At 39.4% G+C, this 21,760-nt stretch overlaps 1 protein-coding gene across 3 annotated transcripts in view; it reads left to right on the top strand.

The window, feature by feature from the left end:
- Positions 1 to 19,338, top strand: part of LOC139952150 (brefeldin A-inhibited guanine nucleotide-exchange protein 1-like) — a 58,636-nt gene extending 39,298 nt beyond the window's left edge. For 2 of the 3 annotated variants that reach the window (XM_071951134.1, XM_071951133.1), the window contains 8 exons: positions 555 to 693; positions 2,172 to 2,268; positions 4,403 to 4,577; positions 6,230 to 6,372; positions 8,656 to 8,839; positions 9,015 to 9,153; positions 10,045 to 10,162; positions 14,035 to 19,338. In XM_071951134.1, coding sequence (XP_071807235.1) covers positions 555 to 693; positions 2,172 to 2,268; positions 4,403 to 4,577; positions 6,230 to 6,372; positions 8,656 to 8,839; positions 9,015 to 9,153; positions 10,045 to 10,162; positions 14,035 to 14,175 — 1,136 coding nt within the window. In that variant the 3' untranslated portion in view covers positions 14,176 to 19,338. Of the gene's footprint in view, positions 1 to 554; positions 694 to 2,171; positions 2,269 to 4,402; positions 4,578 to 6,229; positions 6,373 to 6,831; positions 6,935 to 8,655; positions 8,840 to 9,014; positions 9,154 to 10,044; positions 10,163 to 14,034 lie in introns of those variants that run through there. The other variant, XM_071951135.1, reaches the window with a different exon arrangement.
- Positions 19,339 to 21,760: the final 2,422 nt, after the last annotated feature.

Raw genomic sequence — 21,760 nt, 5'->3', positions numbered from 1 at the left:
TTCAATGAATAGTTTGATACATGAAATAGCCCCCAACCCCCCCCCCCCCCCCCCCCACCCCCTTTAATTATGTCCGAGTCACAGCTTGCTCTCCCAACTGGAAATGTGTGGTTGCAATGCTGGATTTGCCTCTATCTTTACCGTACTTCATGTTTAAGAACATAATAAGAATATTTTTAAAGGATTTGGGTACTTTTTGTAACACAAAACACATCGCCACAGTGGTAGTAGAAAGCGTACATGTACATGTACCTTAAAATATTAGTTGCTGAGGTGCTGTAGTTTTTGAGAAATGAGTAAAACAGTGTCAAAAAAATACGTTTTTGCATGATCACTGAGATGAAAATTATTTTCATGACATTGTTTTACTCAATTATCAAAAACTACAGCACCTTGTCAAGTAATATTTTCAGGGAAGCTTTCTACCATCATTATCTTCAAACTGTGTAGGTTTAATGTAAATCTGTGGACATTGTGTTTTTTGTCCTACAAAAAGTACATAGACCCTTTAATATGATACTTTTCTGTTTTGATGTTGTCTTTGTCGTCGCCAGATAATGAGCAGTTAGCACGTTCAGGAACCAACTGCCTGGAGCAGCTAGTCATCTGTAATGGTCCGTCTTTCACTCCAGCTACATGGGATCGCGTCTGTACCTGCATGCTAGACATCTTCAAGAGTACCATACCTCATGGGTAAAACACATAGAGTTATATATATAAGAACAAGAGGGCGCACTGGTGATGCTTCTTGCACAAAACGCGACAGGACCGCGAGAAAACACGCGCACCATTCTGCACGCGCGTTGAATATCCAAGACACCGGGAATTTGTGTTTATTGAACACTGACACGATCCTGTTTTGTCAACTTACAAAATGCGCATTCATCATTTGGTTGGTTGAGGAATAATGTCCTGGGCCCAATTTCATAGAGCTGCTTAGCACAAAAATTTGCTTAGCATGAAATTTTTGCCTTGATAAAAACCAAATTTCCAACAAAACTTCCATGTGATTTTCAGGATAAGCAAACAACAGCTGATTACCAGTAACAAGCAATATGCAACAAATGGAAATTTGGTTGTAATCCTGTTTTTATCAAGGGAGAAATTTCATGCTTAGCAAATTTTTGTGCTTAGCAGCTCTTTGAAATTGGGCCCTGATCAACCTTTGACTTCACTTGGTCAAGAATAGAACCTCCCCGTGATATATGCTAATTACATTCACACATGCGTACAGACCTTATTGGTTGGCAAATGCCATACATGTAGAGATGTGCACTCAGCAGACGCACAATCGCGTCTGCATCACCTCACCATTAGCGGCATACAAAACAGCACGATGTTCCCTCATTTTACAAACTAAAATGTTAGTGCGCACGCGCTATGTGCAATTTTCATAATTATTTCATGGGAAGGGTCTATTGTATGCAATACTGCTGGACAGATTTCAAAAAAAGCCGTTTAGATGTTAAACAAACAGCTTATTGTCTGTATACAATACTAAGATGTAAGATATGGGATTATATAAGATCAAACTAGGTTGTGTTATAACTGTCCAAAAAGGAAAGGTTGTAAGTCAGTTGCCATACTTCCTGAGTCAGTCATAATCAAACGAAAGATTATTTGTGTGAATTCATAAATATATATAAAATATAATTCATAAATACCTCAGACAGTTTCGCTATTCCTATTGGTGGAGAGCGTGTCACGTGGGTGTGTATAAACCTTTGTTTATGACCAGTAAAAAGTGTTGAAACATGGGCGTGACACGCGAGCTTGCACCTGTTCTTATAAGACGGTTTCTTCATTCCTATTGGTCGAGAGCAACGGCTGTAACAGTTGTGCCACATCACGCGATACGCGCGACGCGCACAACATTCCCTTATAAGGAGTTGTTTACCTGAGGGCGGCGAAGGGCTTTACCATTTCATAGCTGGAGGGGTGTTGTGTTGAAAGAAATCATTGAACAATTAAAATTTTTGCATTTATTTTATTTGACCAAAAAGTGTTTTTGACTGAAAAGGTATTTATGAATAGGAATCAAAGTTTGTTGAATTGGTTTTCAACTAGTGGTTTAAACCCGCCGAGGCCTGGTTCTTGATAATTTACCTCGACTTTCTCTCAATAAAATTGATTCCCTTAGTAAAATTGTAAACTTGCTTGTGTTTTCTTAGCTTGCTGAGTTGGCGACCAGAGGAGCAGCATCTTGATAACCCACCAATGAAGGATCCGGACTGTGTCAGTAGAGACTCTTTACCAACACCAGATCATGTAAGTTATCATCACAATGCAAAATCCACTCATAGTATGGGGTTTAGAGGGCGCTATGTCATGGTAATGGATATTCCTATTTCGAATGTACCATAGAGGGCGCTATACACTTAATAACAAGAAAATGTAGGATCGCTGTCTTGTAGAGACTCCTTTCCAACACCAGGCCCCAGTTTCATAGAGCTGCTAAGCACAACAATTTGCTTAGCATAAAATTTCTTCCTTGATAAAAACAGGATTACCAACCAAATTTCCATTTGTTTGCATTTCCTAGTTACTGGTATTCAGCTGTTGTATGGTTATCTTGAAAATCACGTAGAAATTTGGTTGGGAAATCCTGTTTTTATCAAGGCAAACATTCACGCTAAGCAAATTTTTGTGCTTAGAATTTCTATGAAATTGGGCCCTGATCATGTAAGTCATCAGTTCAAAGCTAAATCCACTCATAGTTTGGGGTTTAGAGGGCGCTACGTCATGCCAATAGATAATCATTCTTAGACTGATCCGCAAGGATTAAGACAGGTACTTGCTTTTCAGAACCAGTATTTTTATTGGATACAGTGATGTTATTCGATAACCTTGCAGTGACGTAAGCTTTCTATGCAGGCATGCAACTCTTCCGCGCTACCGCGGAATTCCGCGTTTTTTTGTTTTTTTTTTAAAAAATACGAAAAAAAAAAAATAATAATAATATATGCCTGGCATAAACAGTGTACAGCTACAATCATGTAAAATAAGCCTAGTACATGCTAAAAATGCACCTTAGAGCATAATAAACCTCAACATTTTCTAGGGTACCATTGTGGGTATCATGTCCCGTGGCATTTTGGCTGCCTCGCTCCACACTTGCGTTGTGCCTTTGAAAATTTTCCTCTTTTTTTTTCAACGGGCAGTTGCATGCCTGTCTATGTCTGTGTTTTGATTGGTCCGGGATGATGTGGGTGCAGCTGAAATGCATAAAACAAGAAATGGCTTGATGTTTTGACCCTAGCAGAGTCTTTCTGGAAGGCTTTTCATAATAAAACATTCATAAATACCTAAGACAGTTTATCCATTCTGATTGGTCTAGAGGGCATCACGAGGGGGTGTTTGAATGGATGATATAACACCAGTAAAAAGTGTTGAAACATAGACGTGACACGCGAGCTTGCACCTGTGCTTATAAGTTTCTTCATTCCTATTGGTCGAGAGCAACGGCTTTGTCTCGGTCAAATTATCATGAACCGGGCCTCGGCGGGTTTGAACCACTAGTTGAAAACCTCTTCACCACACATTGATTCCCTTATTGTAACACCCTTTTCAGACAGGTGTGCCAGAGTCGCAGGTGTGCCTAGAGTAGGAGTGTCTCTAGGTCCACCCAAATAAATTTTGGTTTCAGACAGGCGAACTCAACATGACATTTACATTAGCTCGGCTTGAAATCAAGGCGCTCCAGAGTAGTTCCGAACAACTGTAACAGTCGATCTTTCGAATTCTAGGGCATCCAGTCGCTCCTAACTGTTTCCGTTGCTAAACTTTTCATGCACTTATTTCAGAATTTAATTCGGCGCAACTCTGGATCAACTGTCTGAAACGGGTGTTAAAGCCAAGTCACACTGCAGCGATAACGAAAACGATAACATTCACAATGCAAAGAGAACGCATTCTATTTGTTGGAATACGCTCATTCAACCAATCGAGAGCATGCACTGTTAAACTTCTCGTTTGAGTTCTCGTTATCGAAGCCTGTGTGACCGGGCCTTTAGACTTTTAGTCTGATATCACAGTTGTTAGAGGAACACGTTGCCTTGTATCGGACGAGTTGGTCTATTAAAAGCGTTTGAAACCGTTTGTTATGAAATGCATATGGTTAGAAAGATGTTTTAAAAGTAGAATATAACGATCCACAAAGTATCACTCGAAATTGCACGGTTTTCCTTTTACGTCGCGAACTATCACGGTCGGCCATTTATGGGAGTCAAAATTTTGTAAATCATTGTATTCTACTTTTACAATATCTTTCTAACCATATACATTTTACAACAAACGGTTACAGAAAGATTTTCAAAGAACAAATCGACAGATCCAAGGCAACGTGTTCCTTTAATATCGTAGGTACAAAGTTTTAAGACTTGCAATTTTGATCTCCCCCCAGGAATCTCCTTCAAATGCCCCCTCTGGTTCTCCGATCTCAACGGAGGTCGATCAGCAACCTCAACCTCAGCCGACAGAGCGAAGGAATGATCTCAGGAGAGCCGGTAGTGTGCATAGTGTGGCTAGTGCTACTAGCATGGAGAGTAAGACTAGCAGTAGAGCTATGGAGATTCATAGTAAGTATCAACCTCGTTCCCAGGGGTGAACGATCTCGCTGCGCCATTTTTTCCCAGCATGCCTTTCTCGATCATAACCCCTGGAAGTGTGACTTCAAATTATCCAAATATAATATGGGATATTACAATTAGTCCTGTTGGTGATCTGTTCAGCGTTGGGCGTTAGTTGTGCACGGGCTATATGCACTGTGTGAAATAAAAGTCATAAACTTGCCTTGGCATTCAGTGTCACGTGATGAATACGTACATCTTTATACGCACGCGTTTCGGCGTATAGAGCTTTTTGAAGACGCACAGCGTTTCATATTTTGCGCGTATATGATAGCCAATCAAAGACACGGATCGGGGGTTTCCCTCCCAGGGGTTAGAGACCTACGCAGAGATAGCGTGATACGGTGCGCTGCCCATGGTAGCGAGGTTGAGTAAGTATATAACATAATGCTTAGCGTGACCATGGTCACTATTTAGCATGTGGCGTGTCATGGCCGAGCAGTCTAGTTCACTAGACCCAAAGCTCTGGTGTTGTCAGCAGCAGAGTCACCTTGGTTCGCATCCCAGTCATGACACTTGTGCCCTTGAGCAAGGTACTTAACCATAATTGCTTTGTAAAAAGTTGGAAAGGTAGTGCATTCTGTTCTACCAGCCAGGCTGTTATACCTATGCCTACATCCTTTGGACTGTGAAGGGGTAACCCTGTTTCAGCCCCATGAATAGGCGTCAACGTGTCCCTGGTGACAGTTGATTTGGGTCGATAGCCAAATCAGTTAAAGACAGTGGACACTATTGGTAATTGTCAAAGACCAGTCTACTCACTTGGTGTATCTCAACATATACATAAAATAACAAACCTGTGAAAATTTCAGCTCAATCGGTCGTCGAAGTTGCGAGATACTAATGAAAGAAAAAAACACCCTTGTCACACTAAAGTTGTGTGCTTTTAGATGGTTGATTTCGAAACCTCAAATTCTAAACTTGAGGTCTCGAAATCAAATTTGTGGAAAAATACTTCTTTCTCGAAAACTATGTCACTTCAGAGGGAGCCGTTTCTCACAATGTTTTATACCATCAACCTCTCCCCATTACTCATTACCAAGTAAAGTTTTATGCTAATAATTATTTTGAGTAATTACCAACAGTGTCCACTGCCTTTAAGTGTAGCCCTCGCCTTGAAGTAGCCCAGAAACGTCCCGTGTGTTGTAAAAAGTTTTATCAATGCTGGTAAAAGACCCTAGAACAGACTTATGGCTTAGAGAAGGAGTTTGACCCTGTGTGTCTGGCAGCGTGTTTATCTTTAATTATGATTTGAAGGCTGCACTCAAAAAGAAAGAACGTGATGACAGTACTATGGTCATACATGTATGTAGATCATTCTTTCAGGGATGTGATTTCTCCGGAAATCCAGTGAGCTTTTTGGAAGAAAAAACTTCTTTTTTTTTCTTCTTTCTAATTACTAAGATCATGAAGATAAAACCATACAAAACACCCCAGATTGCAGGGTAGGGCTTTTAAAACCAAAATAAATTAATGTAAGCAGCCTTCGCACCCACAAATGTTTGCGCTCGCAAGCTTTCACGCTCTGTACTTGTAGTTCAGGTTTTGTTTCAACAGCCTATCACATCCCTGTTCTTTCCTTTGTGTGTGTATTCCTACAGAAACTCCAGCCGACCAGAAGATTTTCTCCAACCTTCTCATCAAGTGTGTTGTGCAATTAGAGCTGATTCAGACCATTGATAACATTGTATTCTTTCCTGCTACAAGTCGCCATGAAGACGCTGACAATCTTAAAGCAGCTCAGGTTAGTAACAACAGCCATGATATTCTTCCTACTAAAGCAGAGATGCCAAGTCCAGAGGCCAGCTATGCGTGAGATTTTTTTCATAGCTCACCACCGTGTTTTGCGCTCTGCCGAATTTAAGCTGAACCTGCTGGGAGAGCAAAAGTGTGTGCAATCTGCAAGTTTGCGCTCTGTTTGTACGGCAGCTCAAGTTGATAATTCTGATAAACTGCGTGCAATCTGAAGATTGTGCAAACATTGTTGATTGCGTTTTTGTACACACGAGCGCGATTTGGCAATGCATTGTTGTTAATTTATATATTTTTCCCGGTCTGGCCCCAATGCGTGAGAAAAAGGTTGCTGTGCGTGTGAGCATTAGACAGAGCCCAAATGCGTGAGTCTCACGCCTAATGTGTGAGACTTGGTAGGTCTGCTAAAGTCTGATTTCCAATTCGTTTGCCCTTTGAAAGTTTTAGACAGATTGTGATTAAATAGCCTGAAAGAGAACTGGTGATGGCAGTGACTCCAGGAGTGCACCCCCATTACAGTTTTAGGATGAGGCGGCCAGGAACGAAGTCTGTGCGAATGATGCTGCTGCTGCTACTGCTGCTGCTACTGCTGCTATGGTTAAGGGTTGAACATTAGTAGATAACTCTCCATCCGAGCAAATAAAATTAGCTGTTGCAGACTGCTTGTCAACCAAAATGACCTAACGGTGTAAATACAGAAAAATAGTTAATGGCCTGACGTTTAGATCCTAGCGGAGTCTTTTTCGAAGGCTAAATGACAACACAACCAACATGAACAGGTAACTAAGTGTAAGATAAACAGTGAAGTGGAAAAACGTGAATAGAGAGAGAGATTGTGCACTGAGCCTTTTTGAGTACACTTGCCCTCTCCGGAACATGTTTCCTACCTGGAGGGGTGTCTTCTTCCACAACACATCAATTTAAATAATTATCGGCTCAATGCACAAGCTTGCTCAGGGAACCATACCCTTACAAGCCTTGCTTCGGTATGGGTCCCCCACAGTTTCACGAATGTCAATGCTTATTATTCATTTCATTAAAGGAACACGTTGCCTTGGATCGGACGAGTTGGTCAAAACAAAAGCGTTTGTAACCGTTTTTTATATAATGCATATGGTTGGAAAGATGTTTTAAAAGTAGAATACAATGATCCACACAAGTTTGCCTCCAAATTGCTTGGTTTTCCGTCGGCCATTTATGGGAGTCAAAATTTTGACCCCCATAAATGGCCGACCGTGTTAGTCGACGAGGTAAAAGGAAAACCACGCAATTTCGAGGCATGTTTGTGTGGATCATTGTATTCTACTTTTACAACATCTTTCTACCCATATGTATTTTATAAAAAACGGTTACAAACGCTTTTCAAAGACCAACTCGACCGATCCAAGGCAACGTGTTCCTTTAAGGGTTGAACATTAGTAGATAACTCTCTATCCGAGCAAATAAAATTAGCTGTTGCAAACTGCTTGTCAACCAAAATGACCTAACGGTGTAAATACAGAAAAATAGTTAATGGCCTGACGTTTAGATCCTAGCGGAGTCTTTTTCGAAGGCTAAATGACAACACAACAAACATGAACAGGTAACTAAGTGTAAGATAAGCAGTGAAGTGGAAAAACGTGAATAGAGAGAGAGATTGTGCATTGAGCCTTTTTTAGTACACCTGTCCTCTCTGGAACATGTTTCCTACCTGGAGGGGTGTCTTCTTCCACAACACATCAATTTAAATAATTATTGGCTCAATGCACAAGCTTGCTCAGGGAACCATACCCTTACAAGCCTTGCTTCTGTATGGGTCCCCCACAGTTTCACGAATGTCAATGCTTATTATTCATTTAATTAATCTTATCAAACAACTATTTATTTCTTTATTTCCAACTAATACATTGCCTATGATTTGATACTGATTCTGATTTTGAAACTGTGGAAAAATAAACTGATTGATCGATTGATTTGCAAAGCACTGAGAACAAAGCAAGGGTATACAATAAATAGGTAGACAAAGGGAGGGGGTGGAGGGAAGGGGCTGGTTTGACCACAAGAAGATGGAAACACAAAGGACAATATCAAGGGTGGGAAAGGGGAAAACTTAATGAATTAGTGAATGAGGCAGACTAGAAAGTAGAATTTCTGTGGGGAAAAGGAGAGTAGTCGGTAGTCATTTGCTTCCTGGATGTTCAGACCATGGGGTTGAATGGTCTGAAGGCGCCTTATCCACAGTTTCTCCCTACTCTCTATTTAGTAACATTTTTGCAATGACTGTTTTTTATTGCAGGATAATTCCATAGATGCGTTATCCATCTCATCCGAATCGACGTTGAGTGGGGACGATCCGGGCATGTATAGATTCCTCTCATCAAGTCAACTATTCCTTCTACTTGACTGCCTCATGGAATCACACAGCTTCGCTAAGGAATTCAACAGCAATAATAACCAGAGAGAACTACTCAGATCGGCTGGTAAGAATGGTGTTTTTTTATCTGAGATACTTATCGCTTTTTAGTGTTTTTTCTTGTAATTGTATATAGACCTGTTTTTTACTTTATGCAGGCATTTGAATTAACTTTTTTGGGGTCTAAAAAAAGATAAGTTGAATTGAATTGAATGATTATTTCCTACCTTGTTGTTGTACAGGTTTTCGTGGAAAGAACAAGCCCAATCTCTCCACGCAGGAAACAGAGAGTTTAAAAAGCTGCCTACGTCTACTGTTTAAGATGTATAATGATGAAACCAGGCAGGCAGAGTGGCCATTGATTGAAGAGAAACTACTCAGGTATGTATAGTACTCAATTACTGAATGGGGAAAGAGTTTGGTGGAAGCATTCATTCAGATTGGAATAATAAATATTGCAACTTGATACACTGACACAGCTATATATCATCATAATAATAATAATAATAATAATTTGGGGGGCTAATCGTCCTTACTCGCAGCTAGAGCTGAATTGCGAAGGACGCGGCTACAACATGTTTGAGAAGCAGGCATGCAAGGGCGCCTCTGGCTGCCAGCCACATCAACCCATTATGACCACGGAGCACAGCCAAGATCGAAAGTGTTTGATTTTTCCTGAGGGAGGAAAACCGGATAGTCTGGAAAACCCTCGTGGCACAGCAGAGAACCAACGCACAACTCAACTCACATATGGCCCTGACTGGGAATCGTACCTAGGTCACCCTGGTGAGAGGCGAGCGCTTTACGCACAAGCCAACCGTGCCACCCATAATGGTTCTGTTTTTAAAACACGTCTCTTGCAATAGCTGTGTCCCCATTGGACTTTTTTGGACCTCTCTGTGGAATGACAAAATGAAATATAACGGGGACACATTGTAAACAGACCTCCCTGTCAATGAACTGCGACCATGGTGTAAAACTAAAAGGCCAAAAGAGGTCGTGGAAGACTTCCATGCAGCCATGGCAACTTGTCAGGGCCGCTAAAAAGTCCAATGGGAACAGCTCCATGGTGTAAACCTACAACGACTACGCTGTAAAATGCTCTGCAAACGTCGCGGAATATAAGGTGGGAACGCACGATAGAATTACACCAAAGCAAGTCATGGTAGATTTCCGCGTGGCAGCGGGAGAAAAAGCTATTGGGAACATGGCCCTAAGATCAAAGTCCTAATATTTGCTAACTCTAATCCCACAATGTGTTTGCGTTTGTAGTGTCTGCCGAGACGCATTGGAATATTTCAACTCATTAGATTCAGAGAGTCATCGAGCAGCCTGGAAGTCACTCCTTGTGTTGCTGCTCACTAAAGTACTCAGAATGAGTGACGATAGGGTAAGTCAGCTTCTTTCTCTCCTCTAACATGCGAAAGATAACTACTCACAAAAAATCTTGCAATAAGAAGTTGACCTTTTTTTAAAAGTATTTGGTGGCCATAGTCTCTATCAACATGATCAAAGGCTAAATTTGTTAGATAGTCATTGACAGCACTAGCTTTGTTTCTATCATATGTGGAAGTGTCGTGGCCAAGCGTTTAAGAGCATCGGATTCAAACTCTGGTGCTTCTGATCAGCAGAGTGTGGGTTCGAATCCCCAGCCGTTACACTTGTGTTCTTATAAGCAAGACACTTAGCCATTGATTCGTCCTTCCGATGGGACATAAAGCTGTTGTAATGCATGTAAAAGAACCCAGCTGTCGATTTCACAAAACTCTTCCTAACTTAAGACTAATCTTAGGACTTAGGACGAGTCCCAACCCTGCACTATAGCATGCAGACCTTAAGATTAATCCTAAGTTAGAAAGAGTTACTTGTCCTAACTTGAGATAAGACGTCTCCTGTAAACCCATATAAGGTGCTAAATAATTGGGTCTCAGAATTCATTACTGCAATAATCTTTCTGAAAGTTTGTATTTACTCAGTGCCTTGAGTACCTTGTTTGTATACGTGTGCTATATAAGACTTTGATATTATTATTTATTATTATTATTATTATATGTATTTGTTCTTTCTAGCATATCTAGAAGAGTTGCACAACATGATAAATGCAAATATTACATTTTAATATGCAAAACAATATAACTGTATCATGGTTCTGCCACCTTGAGGCTGGGGGTGAAATAGTCTGGCCCTTTGGGTGAAGTGAATACAGTATTCATTATCACACATAGGGAGCATGACAATGATTGTAACATTCTAGGGCTATGCATGCCATGTATGAATGGACCACTGAGGCCGTATCTGTAAATCTGTAAACCTATTTGAGCTGACAAATTTTCTCGATCAAATGTCAAATGTAAATGTAAATTTAGCAAAGGTCTAAACCTGTTGTTTTGTATTCATAAATACCCCAGACAGTTTCTCTACTCCTATTGGTGGAGAGCGCGTCACGTGGGTGTGCATAAACCTTTTGTTAATGCACACTGGAGCTCTGTTTATGCACACTGAGCTGGCTTCCGCGTGTCGGGCGCGCAAGATTATCACGCGGAACGCGAAATTAATAGTTAATCAGCGCGTAATCTAAGCGCGCGTGCGTACACACAACCCTCGCGCCTCGAACAGATTCTTCACAAAGTTTTGGAAAACAATATTTCAAACCTCGAATTCTCAATTGTTAAAGTGTCTATAACTGTATTTTTTAACGTTTAAAAAAAAAAGGGCATTTATGAATGGGAATAAAAGAGTAGTGACTCGTTCTTAAACGTCCGTTTAAAACCTTGCAGGGTCGTTGCCGTGCGATAAAGGCCCTCGTATCACATGGCCGCCGACCCTGCCGGCTTTAAATGTACGTTGAAGAACTTGTCGCTACCCTTTTATTCCCTTATTAATGTGGGTGCACAGAGTCTGTAAACTCCCAAATTGTAACCTCGTGGAGATCCTGGGTCTGAAAAAGGGGGATCCCAGGCCGTTAGCCATTTTCAGGAATTTTCTTCAGAAAATCTCATCCCAGCTTATTTTATGAGTACCTTATCCGTTGCCTACATACAAATGCTTGAAAAGGTACCATTTTGAAGATAGCTGGTGGACCTATTAGTGTTAAAGGAACATTACAGAATTGGTTTTGCTAGCAAAACAGTTGCTGGCAGTGTAAGCACTTTATGTAATCCACCATAAACATAAACTGACAAACCTGTAGAAGTTTGAGATCGATCGGCCATCTGGATCACGAGAGAATAGTGAAAGACCGATTACAAATTTTGCATTGCATTGATGCCAAAACAAAAATGAATGAAACACTCACTGATCGACAAACTCCAAACGCGAAATTACATTATTTATTTCTCATCAAATATGAAATTTCAGACAGAAACATTTCAAGGGATGTTTTCTACTATCATCATCGTTAGACCGTGTAAGTTTTATGTAAATCTGTGATCTTCACGATTTTTGTTTCTTACCAATTCTGTAACGCTCCTTTAAATCATCAAATGCCCCATTGAAAACACAAGCTAAATTTGAAAGCTCCATCAAATCACGAGTGGTGGTTTTGAAGGCTGACTGGAGTCTGGCGTCATTCACAAGCCTTGAAGTGATGACGTCATATATACGTATTCAACTCATTTGCTATTTCACACTGGGAGCATAGTGAATGTCTATACACAGCATGGGTTCAGTGACCACCGTGACTATTCTGAACAGGTAGTTCATGTCAAAAATAGCATGACACATTGTGGTGTTTTTGCAATGTGTTCCCTCCAATCTCAAAAGTGTTTGTTTTTTTAATCAGTAGCAACATTGGACAGTTTCTCAATCAACCACAATTTCTAAATATAAACTCTCCTTAAAGGGAAGGTACACGTTTGGTAATTACTCAAAACAGATATTAACTTAAAAACTGACTTGGTAACGAGCATTGGAGAGCTGTTGATAGTATAAAACATTGTGGGAAGCAGCTCCCTCTGAAGTAAAGCAGTTTTTGAGAAAGAGGTAATTTCTCAACAAAATAATAAAAAGACTTTGAGCCAGAAGTCTCTTATTCCTATCTGAAAGCACACAAATTCGTCCAACAAGGGTGTTTTTTCTTTCATCATTTTCTCGCAACTTTGATGACTAATTGAGCTCAAATTTTCACAGGCTTGTTATTTTATGCTTAGTTGGGATACACTAAGTGAGAAAACTGGTCTTTGACGATTACCAAATGTGTCCAGTGCATGTATAAGGGGGACTGTCATCATGATAAAACACAGGCTTGTGGTTGTACATTGAATTATGAACTCTCAGCTAGTTTCTGCAGGCGTGTACGCATGCCTTAGATTTGATCAGTGCATGCAGTAAATGTGTGAGAGTTCATAGTAGACCCTTCCCATGAAATATGTAAATTGCAAATAGCGTGTGCGCACTAATATTTTGGTTGGCAAAATGAAGGAATGTCATGCTGTTTTGTATGGGGCGCATTTATGCGTCTGCAAAACGTGCGTAAACAAGGGTGGGTTTTCCCGCTATTTTCTCCCGACTCCAATGACCGATTGAGTCTAAATTTTCACAGGTTTGTTATTTTGTATATAAGTTGTGATACACGAAGTGTGGGCCGTTGGTCGTTGGTTTACCGATGTTGTGCGATTGCTTTAAAAGAGCCACAGTGAGAGCCGCAGCAGAAAGTGTACAAAGCTCAAAGAAAAATAAATGAACAAAGGTGGTTGGGTACAGTTTTGATACTTTTTATATGAAGAAACTAAGCTCATTAACAAAATTATTAAGCTGTTACAATGCAGTGTACTTCGCTTGATATAACACTATTATAAAATGTAGAAACCTCTTGTCTGTCAGGAATTTGACTTAAAGCCATTGGACACTTTCGGTAAACAGTATTGTCCAAGGCCCACACTTCGTGTATCACATCTTCTATATAACATAACAAACCTGTGAAAATTTAGGCTCAATCGGTCATCGGAGTCGGGAGAAAATAACGGGAAAACCCACCCTTGTTTCCCCACGTTTCGCCGTGTCATGACATGTGTTCAAAATAAATTTGTAATTCTCGCTATTGAGAATTGATATTGTTTTCATGTTTTCTCAAAAAGTAAAGCATTTCATGGAATAATATTTCAAGAGAAGTCTTTCATCATTACTTTCTGTAAACCCTGTAAGTAATTTGTAAATCTGTGATTTTTTTTTTTTCTGTACCGAAAGTGTATAATGGCTTTAAATACTTACTTTTGCTCTTTTTATTTTATAAATATTCTTGTTTGGTGTTTTTTTTTTTTGCAGTTCAAAATCCACGCATCTCAGTACTACAGCCAAATGTGTGACCTCGTCATGTTTGACCTTCGACCTGAACTCAGGTCGATTTTCCGAAAGTTCCTCCTGCGTACGGGGGCGGTCTTTAATATCACCTCCAGCCCACGGTGATAGGCCGAGCGCGATGCCACACAGAGGGGGGGTCACATATGGTGACGCACCCAGTGATACACACGGTGACACACACAGGGGGGTCACATAGGGTGATGCAACCAGTGATACACACGGTGACACACACAGGGGGGGTCACATAGGGTGATGCAACCAGTGATACACACGGTGACACAAACAGAGGGTCACATAGGGTGACGCAACCAGTGATACACACAGCGCCACACACGGTGAGACCCCAAAGCATCACACCTAGTGAGAATCACTGCAAGGCAAGAGGTGGGACTGTTTTCATCTGTAAATATTTTTTCCTGATTATTACCGAGAAACTGGGAGTGTGCAAGATGGGATGCAGAGGAGCAATCAAACATCGGGAGCAGTGTTGCAGCCATGGTGGGCAGTGTCCTGCCCAGAACTCACAAATTTTGCCAAGCACTCTGTTTTTAAAGATGTTTTAAAAGTAGAATACAACGATCCACACAAATACGCCTCAAAATTGCGTGGTTTTCCTTTTACTTTGTCGAACTAACACGGTCGGCCATTTATGGGAGTGTAAATGGCCGACAGTGTTAGTTGACGAAGTAAAAGGAAAGCCGTGCAATTTCGAGGTATGTTTGTCAGTGGATCATTGTATTCTACTTTTACAACATCTTTCTACCCATATGCATTTTATTAAAAACGGTTACAAATGCTTTTCAAAGACCAACTCGACCGATCCAAAGCAACGTGTTCCTCTAAATTAACCTGACTGAGTGGAAAGATAGTAATCATGCAATACAGCTCAATGATCATAGACCTCGGAGAATGCTTTGTTCATTCAATGGTCGTGGAAATTAAAAGAAAATATCCTTAGCACACAGAAGTACACTGTACAATGATCTTTTTGTACTTCAACAAATGAAAAATAAACAAATCCTTCATTTGCATTGCACCCTTGAGCTTTTCCAAAAGTACATGTATACTTAAAAGATGACTTCATAATACGGACTCATGTCCTGATGCAGCGGCTATTTACTGTTATCAACAAGACATTACTCTGTGCATAAAGTGGTATGACAGTAAATAGCTGATAGAAAACAGTCATAAGATATTGCACTGTTTTCTAAGTATATTCTTGTATTTCAAAGCATAGTTAATAAACTAAAGCTGAATTAAACCCACGTCTACACAATATAGAATTAATACTCAAACCAACTTGATGTTGCAGCTTTTTGTGTTGTTGATACAACCTTTAAAATAACAATTGCTGAAATTTTCATAGCTTTTGTTTCTTTACAAATGTTTTGATTTTGTTAAAGAATGGATAAATTTAAACAGGTTTTACCATAATGCAGACTGCCTTGTCATAATCACTGGTCACAGCTCTATCTTAATGACTTCAATCGGTACAGTCAGCTTTCGTTACTTCGAGGTTTGTTAAAGGCAGTGGACACTGTTGGTAATTACTCAAAATAATTATTAGCACAAAACCTTACTTGGTAACGAGTAATGGGGAGAGGTTGATAGTATAAAACATTGTGAGAAATTAAATTGATTTTCAAGACCTTAGATTTTGAGGTCTCGAAATCAAGCATCTGAAAGCACACAACTTAGTGTGACAAGGGTGTTTTTTCTTTTATTATTATCTCGCAACTTTGACGACCGACTGAGCTCAAATTTCACAGGTTTGTTATTTTATGCATATGTTGAGATACACCAAGTGAGAAGACTGGTCTTAGACAATTACCAATAGTGTCCAATGTCTTTATAATATTTCATATAATGTTGAGTCCAAGGACACTGCCAAATTGTTCCTGATGTCCCCTGGATGTATCACTAAATATAGCAAAAACCTTGGCAATCTGTTTTCTTAATCAATACTGACATTAGCAAAATGTAGTTCACAATGTTGTGGTTAGTTTTATTGAAAAGCTCGAGTATGGAATGAAATTCATAAAGCCTGTAAGCACAACAACTTGCTAAGCACAGAAAAGTATTGCTAAACAGAAAACATGTTACCAGCTAAAATTCCTTTAAGTTTACACTGTGGCAACTGGTGCCCCACTCAATGTTTGCTTAGCAAAGAAGTTTGCCAAGCAGTGTTTTCTGCTTAGCAGCTTTATAAAATTGGGCCCAGATAGGGATGGGGATTCTTTCTCCCCTACCAGTCAATATCACCATGTCTGCCACAGGGGTGGGGAAGTATAACAGTATGTGACTGGTGTTTAGAATGATGGTGGTAGTATTAGATGGAAATTTGCATCGGGGATAAAGAATATTATTTTTGGTTTTACACATAAAAACACTGATTTGTGTTAGCACTACTCTAGAATTGCAAAGGTCGTGGGTTCGAATCCCACCCGAGGAATATGCCTGTGATGGTGGTAGTTTTTCATATTTAGAGGTTATTTCAGTTCAAAGCTAGATTTTATTCATTGATCCCCAAAGATATGTCAGCTTAAAGTCTGTATTCCAATTGTTTATTTTACAAAATATAAAAAAAAATTGTTTGAACTGTATTTTTGTGGACACAAAACCAGCATTCCTTGTAGTAACATTTCAAATATATTTAGTTAAACACTATATACCATTGTGAACTGTACAAATTAAAAATTTGATATAAAAAAAAGTAATGATTTTTTGTGTTGTACAAAAAAAAATCTGTATCTTTTATAGACTTTTGTGTACATTGTAAATCACTTGATCTATTAGGATAAATGTAATTGTGTCATTACCTTAAGAAATAATGGATGTGAAGGAGAAAATGTGAAGCTTAAAGAGTTTGTAAATCTTAGATATTAAATATTTCAAACTTTGAGTTTAAAATCTATGATAAGTTGCTTAAAATAATGATATTTATGTTGTGTCCTAACCATCTGAGCCCAATATCGTCATGGCTCTGCTGTTCGCTGAATTCTGCACTTGAGATCACCATTCTCTGAATTTCTGCGCTAAGTGAAGAACTGCCTCGTAAAATTCCCTGCTAGCTCGTGAAACACGCTTGCAATAAGCACACAATTCCCTGCTTCTGCAAGCGCCATTTATTTGCTTATGGTAAGCAGAGCCATGAAATTGGGCCCTGATGTGATAATTAGACATTGACACTTCAAGTGACATTCAGTTTAAAAAATCTGGTATCCAACCTTATTGGTTAATTATAAGGGCATTGTGGTGCTTTAGTTATATAAGGTACCTGACTATTCCTACACCCAACAAGCGTGCACGCAAAGTAGTCACTTTTGGGAACCAATTAGCGTTGTTTTTTGGTCAATCCCCACCAGGGGTTAGTGACAAGAGGTATGGAGGCTGAGTAAAGGTGTAATGAAGAAACCAACATGGCGGCAGTGGTATAGACTCTGAGCCTGAATGACCTAGGCCAGGGGTGGATTTCACAAAGAGTTAGGACTTGTTTTAACTCAAGTTAGGACCAGTAAAGCCCGGTTCATACTTCCTGCGAATACGAATGCGAAGCGAATCTTGACGTCACAAATTCGCAACGAACAATTCGCAGCAGTTGAACTCTGCTCTACTCCCTTGCGAATAATTGCTGGGATAGGAGGGTGTGACTTCAAACTCACAACAAATTCGCTTCGCATTCGCATTCGCAGGAAGTATGAACCGGGCTTTACTCGTCCTAACTTAGGACTATCCATGCAATTTGTATATCTCCTAGGACTAGTCCTAACTTAGTCCTAACATAGGACTAGTCCTAACTCTTTGTGAAATCGACCCCTGGGCCCAATTTCGAAGAGCTGCTGTAGCAGTGAAAGTAGCTAAGCACAAACAAAATTTGTTTTCCAGAATAAGGTTACCAGCCAAAATACTGTGTCACATGCACCACTTCTGACTGGTATTCTGGTTTTTTTTGTTGCTAAGCACACAATTTGTAAGCAAAACTGTCTGCTTAAGCAGCTTAATGAAGTTGTTTTCTGATCTATATGGTACTGACTACCAGGGAATGTTATACTTAACAGTATGTTGTAAACATAGTTTTCCCTGGAAGACAAATTTCATAGAGCTGCATAGGCAACAAATTCTGCTAAGCAAAACAAAGCAGGGTACCAGTTGCAAAGGGTTCACATGACATTGTATACTGGCCGGTAACCTTTCCCTGGTAAGCAGAATAATCTATGCTTTGTTTTAAAGTGTTGTGTTTAAAGGCACTGGACACCTTTGGTAATTGTCAAAGACCAGTATTCTCAATTGGTGTATCTCAACATATGCATAAAATAACAAACCTGTAAAAATTTGGACTCAATCGGTCGTCACTGTCAACCTCTCCCCATTACTTGTAATCAAGAAAGGTTTTGTGATGATAATTATTTTGAGAAGTTACCAATAGTGTCCACTGCCTTTAAGTAGCTCTATGAAATTGGGCCCTGTCTTGGCTCATTGCTTCAACTCTAGCATCACCATTCTTGTTTTCATTTTTGGACAAATTTCTTTGGTTGAATTTGAATAATTCCTGAAAGATGTGTGGTTCTACTGAAATCATTAGCTCCCAATTCTATGCCAAAATCTCCTCTATTTTCTAAGTTAAAACAGAGATGTACAAACCATAAAATGGCATTGATTTTAAGCCATTGGACACTTTCGGTAAACAGTATTGTCCAAAGGCCCACACTTCGTGTATCACAATTTATATATAAAATAACAAACCTGTGAAAATTTTGACTCAATCGGTCATCGGAGTTGGGAGAAAATAGCGGGAAAACCCACCCTTGTTTACGCACGTTTCGCCGTGTCATGACATGTGTTTAAAATAAATCCGTAATTGGCGATATCAAGAATTGATAATTGTTTCAATGTTTTCTCAAAAAGTAAAGCGTTTCATGGAATAATATTTCAAGAGAAGTCTTTCACCATTACCTTCTGTAAACCCTGTAGGTTATTTGTAATTTTTTTTTTCAGTTCCGAAAGTGTCCAATAGCTTTAATACTTGTACAGTACACCATTGACTAAGAAAACAAATCAGCTATGTTAATATTAAAAGCAGTTGTTAATAAATTTATGATGTAAATAATGCATTGAGGAAAAAAACTGATAAATGTAATTTATCCTTAGGGATTATACGTGCAGTATAGTGTATTATAGCATGTTCTGTTAACAATATATTGGTATATTATGTTTCTAATCTAATTTTCTTGTTGAGGAAATTGAAGACATAAATGAACAGTCACACTATGTTTACTTTGCAGATAGCCTCCGTAATTATTTTGCCTAATTGGTGCTTGTTTAGCAGTTATTTGTAACACCCACTGTGTAGTAATTACCCTGGCAATCAATTCCAGATATAAATGTTTTATTTAGACAAGTGGCCCAACCTATCAAAACACAACGAGCCCCCCCCCCCTCCCCCACCTCCCCCCACCTCCACTAGCTCTTCCCCTTCATACCCAAATCGAAACAACAGGCAGGCAACCGGTTAAACACAGTTACTATAACGTCATCTGATAGCTGGTTATACCGATATCAACAAAGTTTAATGTGTTTTCGTGTTTGGCAGCGCGTAGCGTTTATAGCCAGTTTTCACACAAGCTTTCTAAACGATAGTTGTTAGCAACGAAATCGCATCAATGTAATAAAATCACAAATATTATTTATGTTGTGTGAAATGAATCCATGTGATGAAATCGCCATGGACCTGCGTAATAAACAGTCGAGGTCTAGACGACCTCCTCCAAAAAACGCAACCCTGAATCGGTGAGATCGCTCATGTGGAACGATGCTCGGCATGTTGGATGACAAACCTGTAGTGTATCTCTTGTAGAAAGAATTATATGAAAATCTGTAATCACATCAAGCGGACTTTACTTCCTATCCCTGATGCATCCTCAGGCCGAGTGACGGTTTGGCGGCAACATCATGCAGGAGGAAATGTTAGATCTTGAGCTGGGTCTCGTCATTCAAAAAAGCTTTTATCAGGGGAAAAATAAGGAGGTCTTTGAACACCCGTTGGAAAGAGTTGTATTATTATTAAACATCTCTTCCTGGAGGATATTACATTGGTTTGCGGTAACACCATGGCCAAATTTCATAGAGCTGCCAAGCACAAAAATTTGCTTAGTATGACATTTTTTCCTTGATAACAACAGGATTACCAACCAAATTTCCATTTGTTGCATAATTGCTCGCTACTGGTATTCAGCTGTTGTTTGCTTATCCTGAAAACCATGTGAAAATTTGGTTGGTAATCCTGTTTTTATGAAGGCAAAAACTTCATGCTAAGCAAATTTTTGTGCTTAGCAGCTCTATGAAATTGGGCCAATGTGTGTATCTACTTGTGGGTAGATTATGTTTTCTTTAGAACTTATCTTGCTTTATATTCTACTACTGCGGAGTAGATTTTCGGAATTAGGGAGACTTCGCAGTTCTGAAAAGAATTGTCCTGCTTTTTAAAGGCAGTGGACACTTGGTAATTACTCAAAATAATTGTTAGCATACAAACAGACTTGGTAACAAGGAATGGAGAACTGTTGATAGTTTAAAACATTGTGAGAAACAGCTCCCTCTGAAGTAACGTAGTTTTTGAGAAAGAAGTAATTCTCCACGAATTTGATTTTGAGACCTCAGAATTAGATTTTGAGGTCCCGAAATCAAGATACACCAAATGAGAAGACCTGGTCTTTGACAATTACTGACAGTGACCAGTGTCTTTAATACTACCTGGAAGAAGGTAGGAAATCGGTCGAGACTACTACTTTAGCTTTAGTGGATTGAGGGGACTTCTAATTATAAACTTCACTACCGCAGAGTGCGTTCTTAATTGGTTCTTTTTGCCCACGAACATAGTTTACCTAGCAAGTAGATACACACATGGTGTTGTCGCAAACCAAATATTGATACATGTACCTCACTATGGAATGTCTCAAATCCAATATACATTGATGTCACCTGTTTCTTCTTGTCTCATCATACAAAGCTTAATTCCTTCGCGTTGTTTAACATATCCAGCAAGATTAAATTTACCGAAACAAGCAAGTTTTGTGGCGTAGAAATTATTCCAAACTATGATGCACATAGTTGTTGTAAGCGTTTATCAGCGATATTAATTATGTATTTTGTATGCTTTCTGAAAACGCCTTATGAATCGCATTCATTTATTACTTGTATGTAATTGTATTACTTCAGTTCGTTAATTGTGTACTTTGTTATCAAAATTAATTTGTCCAGAACTTTATGCTACCTGGATCACCAAAATGTTACCATAAGAATTTACATGTTATGTATTCATGTTTTAGGTTAATGGTAGTAGCCCAATGTTTTGGGATGACCATTTATTGTGAGGATTGATTTGTTTCTGTTAAACTTGTAACCCATTTATTTAGCCTCTTCGTTTCCTACACTTTAGCATAATGATGTCTTGACTGCAATGCCCCAATTCCATTTTGGTAATTGTCAAAGACCAGTATTCTCACTTGTGTGTCCCAACAATTATTTTGAGTAAATTACCAATAGTGTCCAGTGCTTTTAAGCACACATCAATTATGCTAAAACCAGAAGCAAAATGTCACTAAGCCCAAAACATTTGAATTCCTCAGACTATAGAGACAGTTGCTATGTCAAATGGTTTGGGGCAACCTTTTGCACAGCAACCTCCAGATGA

The sequence above is a fragment of the Asterias amurensis genome, chromosome 20 (genome assembly GCF_032118995.1).
Source record: "Asterias amurensis chromosome 20, ASM3211899v1".
Classification (NCBI taxonomy): Eukaryota; Metazoa; Echinodermata; class Asteroidea; order Forcipulatida; family Asteriidae; genus Asterias; species Asterias amurensis.
The sequence above is the reverse complement of the archived record's forward strand: the minus strand, read 5'-3'. Positions and strand labels throughout refer to the sequence as shown.